At 35.6% G+C, this 20,633-nt stretch overlaps 1 protein-coding gene across 1 annotated transcript in view; it reads left to right on the top strand.

The window, feature by feature from the left end:
* Positions 1-7,048: 7,048 nt before the first annotated feature.
* Positions 7,049-20,633, top strand: part of KLHL1 (kelch like family member 1) — a 548,398-nt gene continuing 534,813 nt past the window's right edge. Inside the window, exon 1 of the mRNA XM_004012176.6 lies at positions 7,049-8,367. Within this exon, the coding sequence (XP_004012225.1) occupies positions 7,865-8,367 (503 nt within the window). The 5' untranslated portion in view covers positions 7,049-7,864. The remainder of the gene's footprint in view (positions 8,368-20,633) is intronic.

Here is a 20,633-nt window from a genome sequence, read left to right as displayed (position 1 = left end):
GGAGGATACAGTCCATGGGGTTGCAAGCATCAAACACGACTTAGCGACTGAACCATCCCCCTTCCCCTCCACCCCACTGCGAGTTCATCTTCTAGTTTCCCTTTGGTGACTCAGCTCTAGTTGATATGACTCCTTAAATATTCCAAAATGTATCCTTTCCCAAGGTCCTTGCTTGTCTATGCGATCTGTTTGGGGTACTGTTCCATTTACATGAATAAAATCTGCTTTCACTTCCTTCTGGACAGAGCTGAAGTGTCCATCTCCCAGTGAGATTTGCTCTTTCAGACTACTTAAATTTCAACCTATTTCCCTTCAAAACTTTTACTTTCTTTCTTTGATACTATCTCCATAGACATCTTCATCATCTGGTATTTATTTATTTATTGACCTTTAATTTATATCACTCACTTCGAAGATGTAAGTTCAATGAGGACATGGATTTTGGTTTACCTTTTTTCTTAATTGCCTCATTCCTATCACTTTGAATAGGGCCTGGCACATAGTAGATGCTCAATAAAAAAGAAATGTGTTTGAATACATGCAGTAATGCATGAGTGAATTAAATATGTGTTTCTAATGTAACTAAAGTTTATAAATTTAAATGTAAAGACTTAAAAACTTTTAATATTAACAATGAAAAAAATTGTCTAAATACATTACACATTGCATTGCCTCTTTCTAGAAAGGAACACAGAATATAAGCTGATTTTTTAAAATGTTTTAGAATCATTTAGCAATATGACTGAAGTATTCCAGAACACACTTTTTTATAATTCTATTTGCTCTTACACAAAATAATTCCAGACAGAATGTTTTATCATACTTTTGTTTAATTTTTTTCCTGCTCTCTCCTATAGGAGCCCATTCTACCCCATCCCCCAAACTGGTCACTATTATTAATTCAAAAATTATATATTAATTTATCATGCCATATAGGCACTATGTTATTGTTGTTGTATAGTTGCTAAGTCATGTCAGGCTCTTTTGTGACTCCATGAACTATAGCCTGCCAACCTCCTCTGTCCATAGGATTTCACAGGGAAGACTATAGCAGTGGGTTGCCATTTCTTTCTGCAGGGGGTCTTCCCAACCTAGGGGTCAAACCTGAGTCTCCTGCATTTTCAGGCAGCTTCTTTACCTCTGATCCACCAGGAAAGCTGTGCTAGGAACTGTGAATTCAGTACTAAATAAGGTATGTTCTCTGCCCTCTAGAACCATTATAGCATAGTAAAATAATCTCTGTGTTTTCCAGAAATTATTGTCTCAAAGGAGATACTATATTTGTTCTTGTCTAAACACACACCCACACCCACACCCACACACACACACACATACACATGCAAATACACACTAATATTGAAAAGTTCACTTTTGAAAATGCTAAAAATATCTCTTTTCTTAGAGCAGAGCAAATGTATAGATAATTATGAACCTCCAAACTCTGAATCACAGTTTATGAAAGGATATTGAAATGTCATAAGAAGTGTGTCTTTTTTAAAAAATGCACTCTTGTACTTAGCAGGAGGAAAAATATACCTGTGGAAAACTGTCTGAGCTAGATAATAAAAGAAAATACCTGTGATGTGGCAAGTGGAGTTTTAAATTTATTTTTCTTACACTAAGTCTTTTATAACATCTAGCTAGTAAGATTTTTATAAAGATTAAATGAAATAGTTGTCTGGAATTTAGAAAGGTGTTATAAAATTATACTCTCCATTTTAGTTGCCTAGATCACTATATAAAAATAAAGTATAATATCATTAACATTTTTATAACTTTAACTTTGGAGAAAAGGTTCCATATTTAATCTGAGAGTCTATCTAGTATGAATAGATTTAAAGAATGTATTATAATCTACAATTGTATCTGTTTCCCACTGTCATCTTTATTTATAATGTTGTTTTAGAAAAGTGAAAGTGTTAATCTCTCAGTTGTGTCCGACTCTTTGGGATCCCATAGACGGTAACTCACCAGGCTCCTCTGTCCATGGAGTTTTCCAAGCAAGAATACTGGAGTGGGTTGTCATTTCCTTCTCTAGGGGATCTTCTTGACCCAGAAATTGAACCTGCGTCTCTCATGTCTCCTGCATTGCAGGCGGACTCTTTATTACTGAGCACCAGGGAAGCCCAAACTCTACACACAACTTAAGTAGGCTAAAATCTCATGAAATTTATGTGGTGTTATGATTTTCAGATTTATCACTCTATTTTTCATCCTTTATAGTACACTTGTATTCAACACATGTCATATTTCCTCTGTTCTATAGAGGAGAACCTTCCCTATAGAACCTTGCCATCTTTCATTTTGGCTAATAATTAGTGTAGCATAGGAAGAGAAAGGTCCCTGTAAATAAAGGAAACATGTATTCAGTCTAGAGATTCATTAGTTAGCCTCCTACAAGGCTGACAAGTAGTCTTCTTTTGGACTGGGGACCAAAAGACATCTTGATTGGTAGTAAAAGTCATGAAAATATACTAAATACCTTGAGCTTTGATATTCACACTAAAAATTAGAAACTTATTTACTTGTATTAATGCTCAAAAGAATTTGATTCCTCAGAATAATCTTCTTGAGGCTCTTTGAATACACAATTTACTTGAAATAAGTTATAGTATTATTTCCAAAACAGGTTATGCATGAAATATTGCTCTCAACTCTTATATGTTCACATGTTACTTAACACATGGACTTCTGGGAAAAGGAGCATTTGTAAACAGTCTATAATTTATGTTATATACCTAGTCAAAATTGTGATAAGGAAAATGGAATCTTAGTTTCTTAAGACAGGCTTTCTGATTATAGATTTTTAACAGATCTGGTAACAAAGCAGATGAAAGTAAACGTAAGAGCTTGGCAGATGTTCCTCCAGATAGAAAGATGGAGGTATAGAAACCTGACATGAGAAACTCTTAAAAACATTTTCAAGAGCCCATGTCCATATGAGACACAAGACAATAAAATATCATTCTCAAAGTTCATTCTGGGTTGGCTTCAATTTTCAGGTATCCTAAGCAGGAATGGTAATTGCAACTATGTTGAAGCTAATATTTAAATTTTGTGTTTTTATTTTCCTGTTTATATTGACATCGTAAACTCTAAGTCGGTATTGTATATACTATAATCTTACTATTTTATTTTGTCCTTAATGGTAAAAATTCCAGAGGACACACAGGTTACCTCACAGAGATAATGAAAAATTTAAATTTGACATGAAAAATAATGAAATTACTTTATTCCATGTAAATTTTAATACTTTTGGAAATATAAAGTATTAGTGAAACAGTTTTCTCTCTATCTATATTGATATATTGTCTATATATTTATACATTTTTAAAAATATTTCCTTTAAAAAAGTAAGGGTTTTTTTTTTTTTAGTTTTTTATTTTTTAAATTTTAAAATCTTTAATTCTTACATGTGTTCCCTAACATGAACCCCCCTGCCACCTCCCTCCCCATAACATCTCTCTGGGTCATCCCCATGCACCAGCCCCAAGCATGCTGTATCCTGCGTCAGACATAGATTGGCGATTCAATTCTTACATGATAGTATACATGTTAGAATGCCATTCTCCCAAATCATCCCACCCTCTCCCTCTCCCTCTGAGTCCAAAAGTCCGTTATACACATCTGTGTCTTTTTTCCTGTCTTGCATACAGGGTCGTCATTAATCATACCATATTGTTCTGAGCAATGTGACTATAACCAGAGCACCTACTTCAAATGTCAAAATAGTGTATTTTCACCTTGGACATCCTGCACACAATTTTGAGAATAAAAAGATAATTAAATGAAACCTCGGTCATCGTTAATATGAATGCACTCTTTTAGTATTATTTTGAATTCCAACACTCATACAGTTAACTCAGACATATATGTATGAGAACTTCTCAAGCATATACATTTAATGCCTGATTCAAATCAAAAAGGTCAAATAAACCAAAGAGGTAGAGTGGATTAAAATGGTCCCTCAGGATCAATTAACACCTACAAATGTTTAGTAAGCAGTCATTTAATTGCTACTTAACTAAACTATACATGTACTGTAATGAAGATTAATAGACTTTGAACAGGTAATGTTTATTTGATTTAAGAAGAATAAGCCCTTGATACTATATATGAACTCACTTAATATTAGTGCTATATGTCATTATTTCTTTCATATTAAGAAAGAAAATATAATTACAGAACTACTGTAATTTCCACTTCCACTCATTTTAAATATTTTCTAGTTATGTCCATAGATATATTTCATTAAAATAAAACATATATGAACAAAAAAAAGACAAACTAAAATACAGGAATTTTTAACATCTTGAACTTTTAAATTGGATAATAATTAGCTGTTCAAGTGCTTTTGTTGAGTATTATTATGTTGAGGCAAATTACTAGACATTGTAGAAGTACTGTCTAAAAGATTCAGAAGGATCAGAATTCACTTGGAGCAAATACACATTTACTTGAATTGTTTAGAAAATGATTGCTAAATGAGAAAATTTTCCACCAATAAAATGCTTGGATTCACATTCAGTTTTTCTTTTTGGTTAAATGTTTGAGTTGTAGGAACTTTCAGCTAGGTGTATTTAATGTTCATATTGAATTTAATTATTATTTGGAGAGTTTTATTCATGTGTATAGAAGTAAATGAGCATCCTCTGGATTTTTTTGCTAAACTTTTGTCAGGAAATTATGGCAATATTATGAACATTCATTTGAAAGACCCTGATTGAAATGACAGATCAATTTAATTAAATAATAGGATTAGAAAAATTGAGTTGATATTCTTGTTTAAAAGAAAATGTAATGTGATTTTTGGGATTCTTCAAAAGTGTCTATTATGTTTTTGTCCTCTTCCTTATGAGTATGGTTATCTTAATCCGTAATTTATTTGACTCAAAAGTAGATTACAATAGATAAAGTAAAGATAGTTAATAATTTATAACTGGCTAAGCAATCATCCTTTGTTAGTGCTTACAGCCAGTTTCTAGGAACTTAATTCTTTCATATCTGCTATTTCTTGCCATTGGACCTAATGTGTTCTAAGCGCTAAATTATTATTATTATTATTTTTTAGTTTGAATACTGGATACTTAACAAGGCATATTTTTTCAATGAGTTTTCTAATATATAAATGTAAGTCATGATATCTTAGTAAATTTATTCTTTCATTTCCTCTCTTTCTTTCCTTCTTTTTCTCTTTCTTTTTGACTTTCTTTCTCATTCATTTTCCTTTCTCTCCTCCTTCCTTCTCTTATTACTTCATTTTTTTCCCTCCTTCCTTCTTCTACTTCAATTATAAAATATAACACTAAAGCTAAATAAATATAATCAATATCTAAAGAATTTAATTAATATTTCTTTATATTAAAACTCAAATTACATTAATTTGGGTCATATAAATTTGAACAGATAACTTTTAAGCTGCATAATAATCATATTGATATTGCAAAGTAAAAGTGTAATAGAATTTCAAAATAGCAGTGGAAATGAGTACTGAATTACAGTTTTGAATGTTTCAGGTATGAAGAAGGAAACTAGAGCAAACCTTATTTATATTATTTTATATTATATATTTTATATTATTTAAATTAAGTTTAAATTAAATGAAGTTGGAAAATCCATGATGCAATCAATTTCTTAGAATGTAAGTTAGTTATATGCACTCATATTTCTGTATTACCTCTGCTGGAAAGTCTTTTTGTCTTGCTTATAATGTGTGATTTCATACACTGCTTTCTCCCCAAAGAGAAATACTTGATTCAGTTCTTGGATAAAAATGATCTGTCACCATTGTTTGCTTTAAAGGGCTTTTTTTTTTTTCTTTTCTTTTTTAACTCTGAATACTGAAAGAAAAAAAAAATCAAGGCACAGGGGACTGTAGTCCAGCTGTTGTGGAATAAATCAATATTTAAATGTGGAATAGTGATTTTTCTCCTTCTGAAAGTAGGGATTTTATGTGCTTAATTTCTTGTTTTATGAATACATCTAACTTTGTCTAGGAAAGGCTTCAAATGTAGCTTCAGTTTCTGTTTAACTTTACTGCTCAACAATGGGGTAATATAATAATAATATAACTGTGCTTTAATCTTTGATTCCTGTGTTCTGTTGGAGGTTGATGAAGCTATGACTTTCATAAATTTCTGTGAATTTCATTTAATCAAACAACCATATTCCTTGTTGAGCTAGGGAAACTGCAACTTCTCTGATCTGTTTGACGTTGGCAAAAATGATTTTGGTTCTATTTTAAACGCTCATTAAAGGAAAAGCTGAAAAATCTCTACCTGGTCATAGCTAGAAAGGGATCATAAATATTCTCATTCTAAATATAAGGAAAAACACATGTTTTTTTCTTCAAACAAGAGATTTCTGCAGAATAGTAGCCTTTGGGTATACTCAGTCTTTCCCCCCTAATCTCTTCCATACATTTTATATCACGATTTTTGTACTAGAAGGTTATGTCTTGAAATTATGTTTTATCATTTTATTCCATTTCTTCCTTTACACTGAGAACAGCTTTCATTCTATGGAAACTCATTAAATGCACTGATTTTGCAAAACTCTTCCCCTGCGCTCAGATGCCCATCTTCAAATTTCTACCGTGTGCCTCTGGCCCCCAGGGTGAAGCACTGCCTGAGTGCGTTATTGGCAGAATCACAATGTAATTGTCAGAATGGTGGCATCGTCACACTTTGAAGCCAGCATCCTGTTTCTTTCTTCTCACTACAGAGAAACTAAGGCTAAAGGTTAAAGGATGCGGTTTATCAAATAATTCAAGCCATTAACCTGCAACCTGCAAAGCGATGGCAGCCTATTAAGTTTATGCTGCCATGATTCACATTTGGTGTTTACTGATGCTAAAGCATATTGCCTGTTTGCTTTACTTTTATTGCTACATAGTAATGTAGTAAGGAAGGAGAATAAAAAAAAGGTGACAGGACCCACACAAGGGGACAATAAGAGCAGCAGACTCACTTGCATAAAGAAGATTGAAGCCTTCCCTCCCTCTCTCCATCTCTCCGTTAAGGCCTCAGTGCACATCTGCGTCACTTACTGGGGAGGAGGAGGCGCCGAGGCAGAGAGAAAATTGTACTGTGAGGACCTTGACAGCTTCACGGCGCGGGCTTTCCTTCTGCCCTCCTGTATTTGCTGGATATATATATATTCTCTCTCTCTCTCTCTCTCTCTCTCTCTCTCTCTCTCTCTCTTACAAACTGACTAGATAAAACCACCCCTTCTCGCCTTGCAGAAGGCATTTTGACTTTCTCAGAGATACCCGCAGCTCTCAGAGCATCTTCCTAGAGAGCAGGGACAGGGGCGCAGGTGCATCGAGAAGGCTGAGGGGGGGTGTGCTTCTTCCGCGACTTGGGGATCTTTCTCTCTGCAGTCTCCAGGCACTGAACTCTAAGCTGCAAGAACAGGAGAGCCGACAGCTTCTCGACTGAGGCTCTGCCGCCCTGCATGCTAGGGAGGTGTATCCAGCTGCCTTCGCCTCCAGAGCTCTGAGCGCGTAGACCTCCTTCCCTCGCGCGTCTCCGGCATCAGGGCCGTCCCTCACCGCGGTCACCGCGGGACTCCGCAAGGAGATCGGGGATTCTCAGCCCTCTGCGTCCAGTTCCTGACTGTGCACCCAGCCGTTGAATTCCCCACGCGCGGGTCCTGAGGTCCTGACCGCAGCTGAGCCGCACGGCTTTGCTGTTCGCGCTCCGGTCGTCGCCTGGCAGGGAGCTCAGCCGTCCGGTCCCGTCTGTTCCCGGGGTTCATAGGGAGCCTCCCGTACCCTCCTCTAACCCGGGGCTCCGTTGGCCTGCCTCCCCAACCCATCTACTCCTGCATCAGCTGAGGTCCCTTCGCCTTCCTTTTGTCAAGCATGTCAGGCTCTGGGCGAAAAGACTTCGATGTGAAGCACATCCTGCGACTCCGCTGGAAACTCTTCAGCCACCCGTCGCCGTCGGCCGGCGGCCCGGCCGGGGGCAGCTGCCTGCAACAGGACGGCAGCAGCAGCTTCGAGCACTGGGGACCCAGCCAGAACCGCCTGCTCAAAAGCCAAGAGAAGGGCGGAGTGAGCACTTTCTGGAAGAAGCCTTCCTCTTCTGCCTCCTCTTCTTCGCCTGCCTCCCCGTCCTCTTCTGCCTCTTCCTTCAGCCCTCTGAATGGCACCCTCTTGCCAGTGGCTACGAGGCTGCAGCCAGGGGCGCCCAGGCAGGGAATCCACCAGCCTGCCAGGACTCTCTTCTACGTGGAGTCCTTAGAGGAGGAGGAGGTGCCCGGAATGGACTTCCCTGAACCACACGGCAAAGGGCTTGTCCCACAGGAGTTCAAAGTGGAGCCAGCCAAGTCGAGCCAAGCAACAGGTGAAGGGTGTGGACACAGGTACAGTAAGACCCCAGGGGACAACCAAGCAGCCCTCAATTTCCACTTGTTCCCATCCCACCCGGTGTGCCCTGGTAGTTACTAAGTATAAGTTTCAGGTTGAAAATTTTGATTAAGAGATGCCAACCTGGTTTTTATTACTCAAATTGTAATCTCATTAAAAGTTTCCTCGTTAATTTCTATTAGCTCCTACATATTGCTTTTCTTTTGGAGTTGTAATCACAAATTGAATATATATGCATTTTGCTAACTCTCCAGGTAGAGTGGTTCTCATATTTCTGAGGTTACAGTATTTTTCTGTCATTTTCTGTCACTAAATGACATGTGTGAATCTCCCAGTTATCTAATGTGAGGAGAAACTTCATATTCAAATGCATCTCGTATACTGGCCTAGTAACTGGCTTGGCAGATTATCTAGGATCCTTGGGGCTTGAATCTATATTCCAGGAGTAATGAGGTGGACAGAAGGAGGTTCTGGACAACATTATCTTCTCTCTTTCTCCTCCATGAAAGACTATACTCTCTGTTACTCTGCTCTATCCCAACTTGCCTTTTTATTCTACTTCATGATCACCTTTGTTTTGTTCAATGTCTTAGAATTAAACTCTTACTAATGCCCTTTGCATTATTCTACCCCGATTCATTGGCTCAGTATGGACTGTGTATTCTTAGTAAGCAGGTCAATGCCAATTTCCTATTTATTTCTAATATTACATCTTTGAGTGCAGTTTTTCTACTGTCAAGATGTAGAAAAACTCTCTCACATATGACCTCATTCTGAGTTTGATATTTTCAGAGAATTAACTCATTCTACACTAGATCATTACTACTTTAGGCATATAGTGAAGGGATCTGAAAAGGTTTGCATTTTAATTCATATATGAGAATATATTATGAAGAAGAAATACAGAGGAGCCATAGGAAAATTATGGGGAAATGATTAATAATAAAATTTACCTTTCAGTAAGTAAATTAGAAACAGATGCAATGTTTAAACTTCTGCTTCATTGAATCAACATTTCAAGTTGTCATGAAAGAACACATAAAAACAAAATACTATAGATGTTCTTTATATGGACAAATGTGAAGTTAAAGATACAAAAACAATCCTTAAAAATTTTCAATTATGTGGATTTGAATTTAAATTTTAAGAACCTTGAACATAATCTTATATGCAAATATAATATAATGGAAGTTTATTATTTTATAAAGAGATTTAATTTACTATTTTCAACTATGAGAAAGTTTTTTCTATGTATAGGAGACCTAAAATATAAATTTATCTATTATTCAGTTTAATTAAGATACTTTACAAAAATAGTCATGACTTTGGGTATCATTACTACTGTGACATTATTTGATTTATGTATTCATTGGTAACCTACAGTTATGGATTTATTAAAAAATAAAATACATTGGGCTTTAGCCCCTTTAACTGAGAAATTTTAATTTTATTTTTGTTTTAATTTTTGGGTAATCATTTCTAAAGATCTAGTATTTCACCTTATATGTTTAAAAGAAAACCAGTTAGGTTAAATATTTACCAATTACTGTTATATTGAAACTGGTACTTATGTGTCTCAGACAGTTTAGAAAAAAAAACATAGATTTTTTTTTTTTTCAGTTTTGTAAAGTCTTCTCATCAGCTCAACACCTGACCTTCTGGGAATATTTATGTTTGATAGTTGTAAAAACCAATTTGCTTTATAAAAATATATCAAGTATATAAGGCATATTTGGCATAAGTAATTTCAGAAAAATTTTATGTAAGTTGGATAATTTGGAAATTCTTATGGAGTACTGGCTTAAGAATTTATAATAAATTAAAGAAATAAAACTAATAGTCTAGGTTAAAGATAAAACACCCATCAGATTTACTTCCAGTCCCTCGCTTTTGAATATACATCAGTGTTTTTACTCATTAAGAGTTGTATATGAAAACAATTCTGAAAACAAGTCAAGTGCCACTTCAAATCATCTTTACTTTTGATATGAGGGCTTCTTATAAGAGTTTGTATGTGTAAACTGTTGAAATTAAGGTCTAATTTTATTTTAAAATTCTTATGCTTAAATCCTTTAGTTAAATTTTAGTTTCTTGCTGGACAAATTAGTCAGCACTGATAGTATCTAGTGGATTTTATATGTTCCTAAACATTCATAGATTACTGGTTCTATGTTCATGATTGATTGACAGCAAGCTACTAAACTTAGCAATTAGTTGTTATCAATATATATTATTATAATATGTGGTAAGAATAATGTCCATTTCCTAGGAAGGACAACATTTCCAATATGTTAAATACAAAATGAAAAACAATATGTAAGATCATTCTGTAATATGGATTTACTTTGTTTTCTATCATAACCCATGCAGGCAATCTACATGGGGTTCATAATGACCAATGGACACATAAACCATATAAACCTGCATGATCTTTTTGATTACTTGAGTCATTACTTTATTGCTATTCTATGCTGTCACATTTGATATTTAGCATTTTGCTTCATCAATTCTGAGCACTATATTAAGCTAATCTACGTGTGTAAAGAAAGAGTTGGCCCTTTTTCTCTTTCTTCATTTCTCTTTATTTATTTGTTCTCATACTAGTTAAGAACATTGTTTTTATATAAGTGGCTCAGTTTTATTTGTTGTTCAAACAGCAGCTGGAAGTTGCTCAGCAGAAAGCAGCTCATAATCTCAGAATTCTGGAAAGCTCGATTATCATGGAGTTGAAACATAAAGGTAGCAAGAAGACATAATAAATCGATTTACTGCTGAAACCCAGTCTTTATCTTATCCCACGTTATCAGACATACATAAACAAATCTCAGCATTCTACCTTGCCCGTGACACCACTGAGAATCCTAACTCTTACAGTAATAGGCTCTTGCCCTGTGCTATTATTCATTTATTTTCTCTTTTTTACTGTCTGAACTTAGTTGTTGGCCAGTGTATCATTTCCTAACCATCAGATCATTACATATTTTTGATATGTTTAATTTTTTTATACTAGATTCTCTATGTAGTAAACTAAAAAATCAAAGACCTATTCTTGAAGTTCATAGTAATGTGAATAGGAGAAAATACGTCATGTTTAACTGATTGCTTTTTTAGTTTTTTCAGTTCTCACAGAGTGGAGGCTTCTATTTTCATGGCTTCAGTTGCATATGTACTCAGTTTAGTTGAACTCTGTGACCCCATGGACTGTAGCCAGCGAGGATCCTCTGCCCATGGGATTTTCTAGGCAAGAATACTGGAATAGGTTGCCATTCCTTCTCCAGGAGATCTTCTTAACCCAGTAAAATGAATCCGCATCTCTTGCCTCTCCTGCATTGGCAGGAGGATTCTTTACCACTGAGTCACCAAATTGTATTTTAGTTGCATTTGAAAACTCAGACTCCACCTCCCCACACTCAACCCTCTTATTTACCCCCACCCTGACCTCTGGTCTCACACATCCATTTGATCTCTCTGGTGGATATCGCAGATACAATAGAATACAGCACATACAAAATTGAGCTCATAAGCTCCCTTCTCTCTTGCTTAGTTTCCTTTTTCTCTATCTCAGAGAAGAGCATTCCATGCGTTAGGTTGTGCAAGCTAGAAATCCAGGATCATATTTGTCAAAATCCTCTCTCTCTTGATTTTCAATATTCCACCAAGTTCTGTCACTTTTCTTTCAAAACTGTCCTTTCCCCTGTATCTGTCCCACATCTCTCCATCTCCACCAATTGCACTTCATTTAAAAATACTGTCGTCTTTTATGTAAACTTCTGTAACTCCCATCTACATTCTCTTTCTTTATTAACCTTGCCACCTGTAATCTTCCTCCATACTAGAGTCAAAGAAAATTTATGAAATAAAAATTTGAACTATTTTGCCAGATCCTGATTCTCCTATTTTTCAAAGCATTTCCACCACTCTGACCACGATCCATTCTGTGGACAGTGATGCCCTGAAAGAGCTGAACCTTGTCTCCCATCTAGGCCTTTCCCTCACAAGATCCCCATGCTCCTCCCCTGTCTTCCAGGGGCAATGTTTTTCTGTATTGCTTTTCCCTGCCTCTGGGCCTCAAAAAGTTAATTCCTTTCCTGATTACATAGTGATTCTCCTTCTCTCAATTCACCCTTTTCTGAATTCATTACTATTCATTATTGAAATGTCTTAAATAAAATCCTTGTAGCTTTCTTGAAGAAGCATTCATTGATCTTCCAGCAAAAGTCACTTTAAAATTTTTAATTTATTTTATTCCCTTATTTTATTCCCTTATTTTATGTTTTTAGAGTAACTGGTCTCTGTCTTGAGTTTCTTATTATAATTATATAATAATATATGTGCTACATTTTTTTAAATTTATCTAACTCTGTTTGCCTCATGGACAGAATGTTTCTGTTTGCTCATTATTTTATACTTATCATAGAGCATATAGTTACTCAATAAATATTGTTGAATGAAAACATATTTGTCATAATCATAATAAGTGACATTGATTAAGAACTTTCTATTTGACAGGTAGCATCTGAATATTTATACTGTGGAATTTAATATTTAGAACAGCTCTGTGATTCTGATATAATTATGGATCCCTTTGTTAAATGATTACATAATCATTTTATGATTATAAGAAGACTGAGATATAGACAGGTGATTAACTTCCCCCAAATCGCAGGACTGTAAGGAGTACAACTGGATGTTTAATCTTGATTCTCTGACTCCTGACACCATATTCTATGCCACTTTGCCAACTCTTCACTCAGTCTACTTAAACAAACAAACAGAGCAGAAGAAAAGAGGCTCCAGCCAAGATTATACTGAAAGAATTCTTATCTTTCTGGTGGAAATTATGCTTGTGTCTCAATGTTTAAATAAACTATTTTAAATGATAGTGATGGACAACTCCTGAAAAGGTTCAGTCAGAGAGGACTTAGCCCAAGTTAAAAAACATCAAATTGCTTTCTGAAGTATTGCTTATTCAGTGCATTTTACTTTTTAGTTAAATCAAAGTATAAGGAAATAACCTAGACATAAAAAAATAATGAGTTTGGAATCCAAAAGAGAGCATGAGGATGGAAAATCTCCTTCTGAAGTACAGAACAATTGATACAGAGATGTGTCACAGAAAAGAACATATACCATTAGAATCTCATAGAAGTTTGTGGAATTTATTTAGAATGGAACGAAATCAGCCTTGTTTCAGTCCAAAGGAAAGGAAAATGACACGAAGTGCTATTTCTTCAGGAATATAGCTCTCAAAACATTCTTATATGGAACTCTAAAATAAATAATATTCATATTTTCTCCATGACCTCAATTTTGTGGTGAAAAAGTGTATGGCGTTATTTTATTCAATTTTATGTCTTCCTTGTTAAAATTTCTACACTTGGCTATTATACAGACTATTAAAATTTAAGTTAGAATTAGCAAAAAACAATAGTTTCTCTGGGAAAGTTTTGGTTTTTTTTTTTTTTTTTTTTTTTTACTTATTTTAGGATGCATTTACCAATATATTGTGTTGTTTGCAAATGAGTCTACAGTTTCCAGATGCCATCTCCTCTGAGTACATTTGCTTCAGGCAAATAAGACGATCATAAAGGAAAAAGTAATAAGATCACTAGGTTGGTTTGAAAGTACTCAAAAGTACTCAAAACTCCAGAGCTATCTAAGAGAAAGATGTAAAAACAAATGCAAGATGAAATAGATAGAACTCTTAGTTGTAACAAACCATAAAACCTCTACACTAGTTGAAAAATAATATTCTGGCTTTCTTTGAAATTTCTAATGAATACTTTGTAAACTATATCATTAACCACTTCAAGGCATCAGTTTAAATGTTTAAAAAATAAGGAAAATCTCCTTATTCAACACTTGATTAATATAGAATATAATATTGATAAGTTACTTTAATTTGTTGATTTCTTCTATAAGTATCAAAAGATAATTTGTATATCTAAAAGATGATATATTTCTAACATGTACATGTTAAGTCAAATTTCATTGCTTTTGACTAAGAATTTACAGAAATTTTAGATCTGCAGGATATTTTAAAATTATATCAAGTTTAAGAACATGAAAATGTACTACATTTTAAATGGAGTCTCACAGTAATGAGACTATTGATTTTATTTTAACATCCAAAATAACTGTCTGTATTTTGGTAGTAGCTGTAAAAACAAATTCTCTGGAATGTACATATTAGTTTAGACCAGATAAACTTGATTCATCTTTCTGCATTTAAGATAAGATTATTCAAAACTTTGAGGAAAACATGATATAGAAACAGATAGTGTGAGCAGAATCAAATATTTGAAAGTGTTGTAATTCAATTATAGGTAAAAATTCTGTCCACAATATATAAATAGGTTTGGTGCTATTACCTTTTCTCACTTTCTGGCCAGGATTTGGAAACAGATTGGTATAAGAACTTATGAAAGCATTACACAGTTTAGCTTGATTGATAGAATGTATGGTATGATTTTAAAATCCTGCGAATGGTAAGCCAACAAGGCAGGTCATTTTGACTGAAGATCATGTCACAGAACTAGTACTTGAAAATGATCTGACAGTCTTTGATAAAGGTAAAGAGTGGAATCAATTGATTTAATTCTAAATTCAGATTTTCCCATTCCTTAGGCAGCATAAATCAAACTTTTATAATTTTTCATAGGAAATCTTTCAATTTAATTTCTTCTCATACTTGTTTGTAACACTGTCTCAGTAGATCATTTGGGCCCCTTTATTCTTAATGATGTTGATAGGTACTTAGTCATGTAAATCAGCATTTTCATCTTGGCTGAAATGTGATGGGATAACTTTAAAAATTAAAACATAAAATTAGGGGGTTTTATATTACAAAGGTAGGATAATTCAACTATTTTATAGTTTTAAAGAGGTAAATACAAAAATCTCTTTATATCTACAATAAACATATGGTTTGGTTTGATTTATTTCTTTAATAGATTCCAATTACTTTAAAATGTCTGAGATGTCTCTTTAGGCTAATATTCATAAGTATCAGCTTCAGAGTAGACAGAAAATTACCCTTGGAAAGAAAAACTGTTTTGAATTTATATCTTCAACTTTATGGATATAAAAATATCCTGACTTTCTAATCCTGAGATTCATCTTTGAACTCTACAATGCTGAAAATAAGTTGGAGTAGTTTATCATTCACAGTAAAATTTAACTATGACTTCTACTTTTTCAGTTACCTTACCTTAGATGTGATAATATGTAATTTCAGTAGAGAGGTTTACATACATTAGTAGCGAGGTATTTGGTCTTTGGTGATCTATTGATGATATTTAAACATTTACTTGTGTAATTTTTTTCTTAAAATGCATGGAATTTTGCATTTTAATTTCTTTATAACTGTGGCTTACAGCAGTTTTGGTTAGTGGCTAGCTTAGTTATCTTAGACTTCCCTGGTGGTTTAAATATCTGCCTACAATGTGGGAGACCTGGGTTCAATCCCTGGGTTGGGAAGATCTCCTGGAGAAGGAAATGTCAACCCACTCCAGTATTCTTGCCTGGAAAATCCCATGGACGGAAGAGCCTGGTAGGCTACAGTCCATGGGGTTGCAAAGAATTGGACACGACTAAGCGACTTCACTCACTCAATCACTAGCTTTGTTAGTGGTTAGTTATAGTGGCTTTGGTTAGAAAATTCTTATTAGCAATAAGAATATGCCCATATTAATCTGCCTAAGAATAAGAAAATTTGGAAAAGCAGTCAATGTTAAAATAATCGTAGATCAAATAATCAAATCATTTTCTTTAAGTCAGGATAAAAGAACTGATATCTCTGCTTCTGGCTGAGTTAGAATAAAAGGCACTAGGCTTATGTGTGCATCTAAAATAAAAACAAAGAAGGAAAGAAGAAAAGAATACAGAGAAAAAATGAATGAAAGGAAGAAAGGAAAGAAGGAAGTAAGAAAATAAAGAAAAATAAAAAAAATAAGGAAGAAGAAATATATGAAACAAAATATTCAAGTCGCTGGACATCAGACACTGCAGGAGAATAATTCCTGAGATATGAAAAACAAATGGAATGAACACTAATTGTCCAAGCTCACTGCCTTCAGAGATTCCAGGCACTGTTACAGGGAAGGAAAAAGGAAGAAGACTGTGCAAACCACCCTGGATTGAAGAGATGGAGCTAAGTGGCCAGGAAGACCAAAGTAGTGAGACCTCAAATGACAGTGTCATAAAAGAAATCTGTAATAATTAGAAAGCTCCAGAAGTCTGTAGAGGTGCCACTTAAGTATTCAGCAGGTCAGTATTCAGTAGACTGATGATAGTTACACATGTTTAAGGAAACCACCCAAGTTCTGGGAAAAAGCCATGTCAGAATTACAGGGATGGTTGTTGTTGTTCAGTTGCCAAATCATGTCTGACTCCTTGCAACCCCATGGACTATAGCATGGCAGGCTTCCCTGTCCCTCACCATCTTCTGGAGTTTGCCCAAATTTATGTCCATTGAATCAATGATGCCACCTTATCATCTCATCCTCTGTTGTCGCCTTCTCCTTCTGCCTTCAATCTATCCTGGCATCAGGGTCTTTTCCAACGAGTTGGTGCTTCAAATCAGTTAGTCAAAGTATTGGAGCTTCAGCTTCAGCGTCAGTCCTCCAAATGAGTATTCAGGATTTGTTTCCTTTAAGATTGGCTGGTTCGCTCTTCTTGCAGTTCTAGGGACTCTCAAGAGTCTTCTTCAGCACTACAGTTCAAAAACATCAGTTATTTGGTGCTCTGCCTTCTTTACGGCTCTCTTCTTACATCTGTACATGGCTACTAGAAGGACTGTGAAGTAAAGTGAAGTGAAAGTCACTCAATCCTGTCTGACTCTTTGCAACCCCACAGACTATACAATCTATGGAATTCTCCAAGCCAGAACACTGGAGTGGATAGCTGTTACTTTCTCCAGGTGATCTTCCCAACACAGGGATTGAACCCAGGACTCCCACATTGCAGGGGGATTCTTTACAAGCTAAGCCACCAGGGGAGCTCAAGAATACTGGAGTGGGCAGCCTATCCATTCTCCAGCAGATCTTCCTGACCCAGGAATTGAATTAGGATCTCCTGCATTGCAGGCTGATTCTTTACTGGCTGAGCTATCAGGGAAGCCCAAAAAGACCATAGCCTTGACTACATGTACCTTTGTTTGCAAAGTGATATGTCTGCCTTTTAATGCACTGTCTATGTTTGTCATAGCTTTCCTGCCAAGGAGCAATCATCTTTTAATTACATGGCTGCAGTCACCATCTGCAGTGATTTTAGAGCCCAAGCAGAGGAAATATGCCACTGCTTCCACTTTTCTTCTTCTATTTCATGTGATGGGACAAAAGGCTTTGACTGTGCAGGTCACAACAATCTGCAGAAAATTCTTGAAAAGATAGGAATACCAGATCACCTCACCTGCCTTGTGAGAAAACTTTATGCAGGTCGAGAAGCAACAGTTAGAACTGTACATGGAATACAGACTGGTTCCAAATCAGGAAAGGAGTACATCAAGGCTGTATATTGTCACCTTGTTTATTTAACGTATATGCAGAGTACATCATGAGAAGTGCTGGGCTGGAGGAAGCACAAGCTGGAATCAAGATTGCTGGGAGAAATATCAATAACCTCAGATACACAGATGACACCATACTTATGGCAGAAAGTCAAGAACTAAAGAGCCTCTTGATGAAACTGAAAGAGGAGAGTGAAAATTTCAGCTTAAAACTCAACATTCAGAAAACGAAGATCATGGCATCTGATCCCATCACTTCATGGCAAATAGATGGGGAAACAGTGGAAACAGTGGCTGACTTTATTTTTGGGGGCTCCAAAATCAATGTCGATGTTGACTGCAGCTTTAAAATTAAAAGACACTTGCTCCTTGGAAGAAAAGTTATGGCCAACCTAGACAGCATATTAAAAAGCAAAGACATTAATTTGCCAACAAAGGTCCATCTGGTCAAATTATTGTTTTTTCAGTAGTCATGTATGGACTTGATAGTTGGACTATAAAGAAAGCTGAGTGCCAAAGAATTGATGCTTTTGAACTGTGGTGTTAGAGAAGACTCTTGAGATTCCCATGGACAGCAAGGAGATCCAACCAGTCCATCCTAAAGGAAATCAGTCCTGAATATTCATTTCAGGACCTGACAGTGAAGCTGAAATTCAAATACTTTGGCCACCTGATGTAAAGAACTTACTCAATTGAAAAGACTCTGATGCTGGGAAAGATTGAAGGTTGGAGGAGAAGGGGACAGCAGAGGGTGAGATGATTGGGTGGCATCAGCAACTCAATGGAAATGAGTCTGAGTAAAATCTGGGAGTTGGTGAAAGACAAGAAGGCCTGGTGTGCTGGTGTGCTGTAGTCCATGGGGCTACAAAGAGTCAAACATGACTCAGCGACTGAGTTGAACTGATGAGACCAGATTCCATGATCTTAGTTATTGTTGTTGTTGTTGTTTTTTCTTTTAATATTGAGTTTTAAGCCAGGTTTTCACTCTCCTGTTTAACCCTCATCAAGAGGCTCTTTGTTCCTCTTCGCTTTCTGACATAGGGTAGTATCATCTGCATATCTGAGGTTTTTGATATTTTTCTTAACAGGGTTGGTACCTGTTCTTAAAAATTACAATGGAAAACCTAATGAATCCTGGTACTAGATAAAGTATGTGGAAGGGTATTAATCACTTAGTAATAGGAAATAACTAGCCTTGGAGTAAACACTTCCGTTGTTCCATTTAACAAATCTTAACAGGAAATCCCCAAAGCATCAAAGTGCTTCCAAGTATTGTAATTGTCCTCCAGAACAGAGTTGAAAAATAATTCATATATTAATAAATGTTTAGTACCAAAGAAGGCAAATATTTCAGTGTCTGACGTTGAATTGAAGATACCTAGGCAATAAAGAAGTGGAAACATATGAACCATAATGAGGAGACATATCAATCAACCAAACTGACCCCAAACTCTAGAAAAGTCTTTAAAGCAGTTAAAGCAATATTCCATATGCTCAAATAGTTAACTCAGCCATGGTAGATATGAAAAAATCAATATCAAACCTCTAGACCAAAAGACAACACAATGCCTGAGATAAAAAAAATATATATTGAATGAAATTAGTGACAGAGCAAGAAGCAGAAAAACATAATGATTGTGAACACATAGCAATGAAACTATCCAAAATGAAACAAGGAAAGAAAGATTTGATAATTTTAAAAAACTTAATAAATATATACTTAGAATTCCCAAAGGAAAGAGAAAAATGAAGAAAGCAAAAAAATTAAAGAAATAATGGAGAACTTTCCAAACTTTATGAAAAATATAAACTCATGTTTTTAGTAATCCTAATGAACACAAGCTGGAATCAAGATTGCTGGGAGAAATATCAATAACCTCAGATATCCAGATAACACCACCCTTATGGCAGAAAGTGAAGAGGAACAAAAAAGCCTCTTGATGAAAGTGAAAGAAGAGAGTGAAAAAGTTGGCTTAAAGCTCAACATTAAGAAAACAGTGGAAACAGTGTCAGACTTTATGTTTTTGGGCTCCAAAATCACTGCAGATGGTGACTGCAGCCATGAAATTAAAAGACATTTACTCCTTGGAAGAAAAGTTATGAGCAACCTAGAGAGCATATTCAAAGCAGAGACATTACTTTGCCGACTAAGGTGCATCTAGTCAAGGCTATGGTTTCTCCTGTGGTCATGTATGGATGTGAGAGTTGGACTGTGAAGAAGGCTGAGTGCCGAAGAATTGATGCTTTTGAAGTGTGGTGTTGGAGAAGACTCTTGAGAGTCCCTTAGACTGCAAGGAGACCCAACCAGTCCATTCTGAAGGAGATCAGCCCTGAGATTTCTTTGGAAGGAATGATGCTAAAGCTGAAACTCCAATACTTTGGCACCTCATGTGAAGAGTTGACTCATTGGAAAAGACTCTGATACTGGGAGGGATTGGGGGCAGGAGAAGGGGACGACCGAGGATGAGATGGCTGGATGGCATTCCTGACTCGATGGATGTGAGGCTGGGTGAACTCCAGGAGTTGGTAATGGACAGGGAGGCCTGGCGTACTGCAATTCATGGGGTCGCAAAGAGTTAGACACAACTGAGCGACTGAACTGAACTGAACTGAACTGAATGAATTCTAATCACAAGAAACATGAAAACTGCCATAAGTCACATTTTAATCAAATTCTCAAAACCAAGAATAAATATTAAAATATCAAAACTTCCAGAGAAAACACATGTTGTGTAGAGGGATATAAAATAAAGA

This window comes from Ovis aries, chromosome 10, assembly GCF_016772045.2.
Source record: "Ovis aries strain OAR_USU_Benz2616 breed Rambouillet chromosome 10, ARS-UI_Ramb_v3.0, whole genome shotgun sequence".
NCBI classification, from domain to species: Eukaryota; Metazoa; Chordata; class Mammalia; order Artiodactyla; family Bovidae; genus Ovis; species Ovis aries.
Note: the sequence above shows the minus strand (reverse complement) of the source record. Positions and strands in the feature narration are given on the sequence as shown.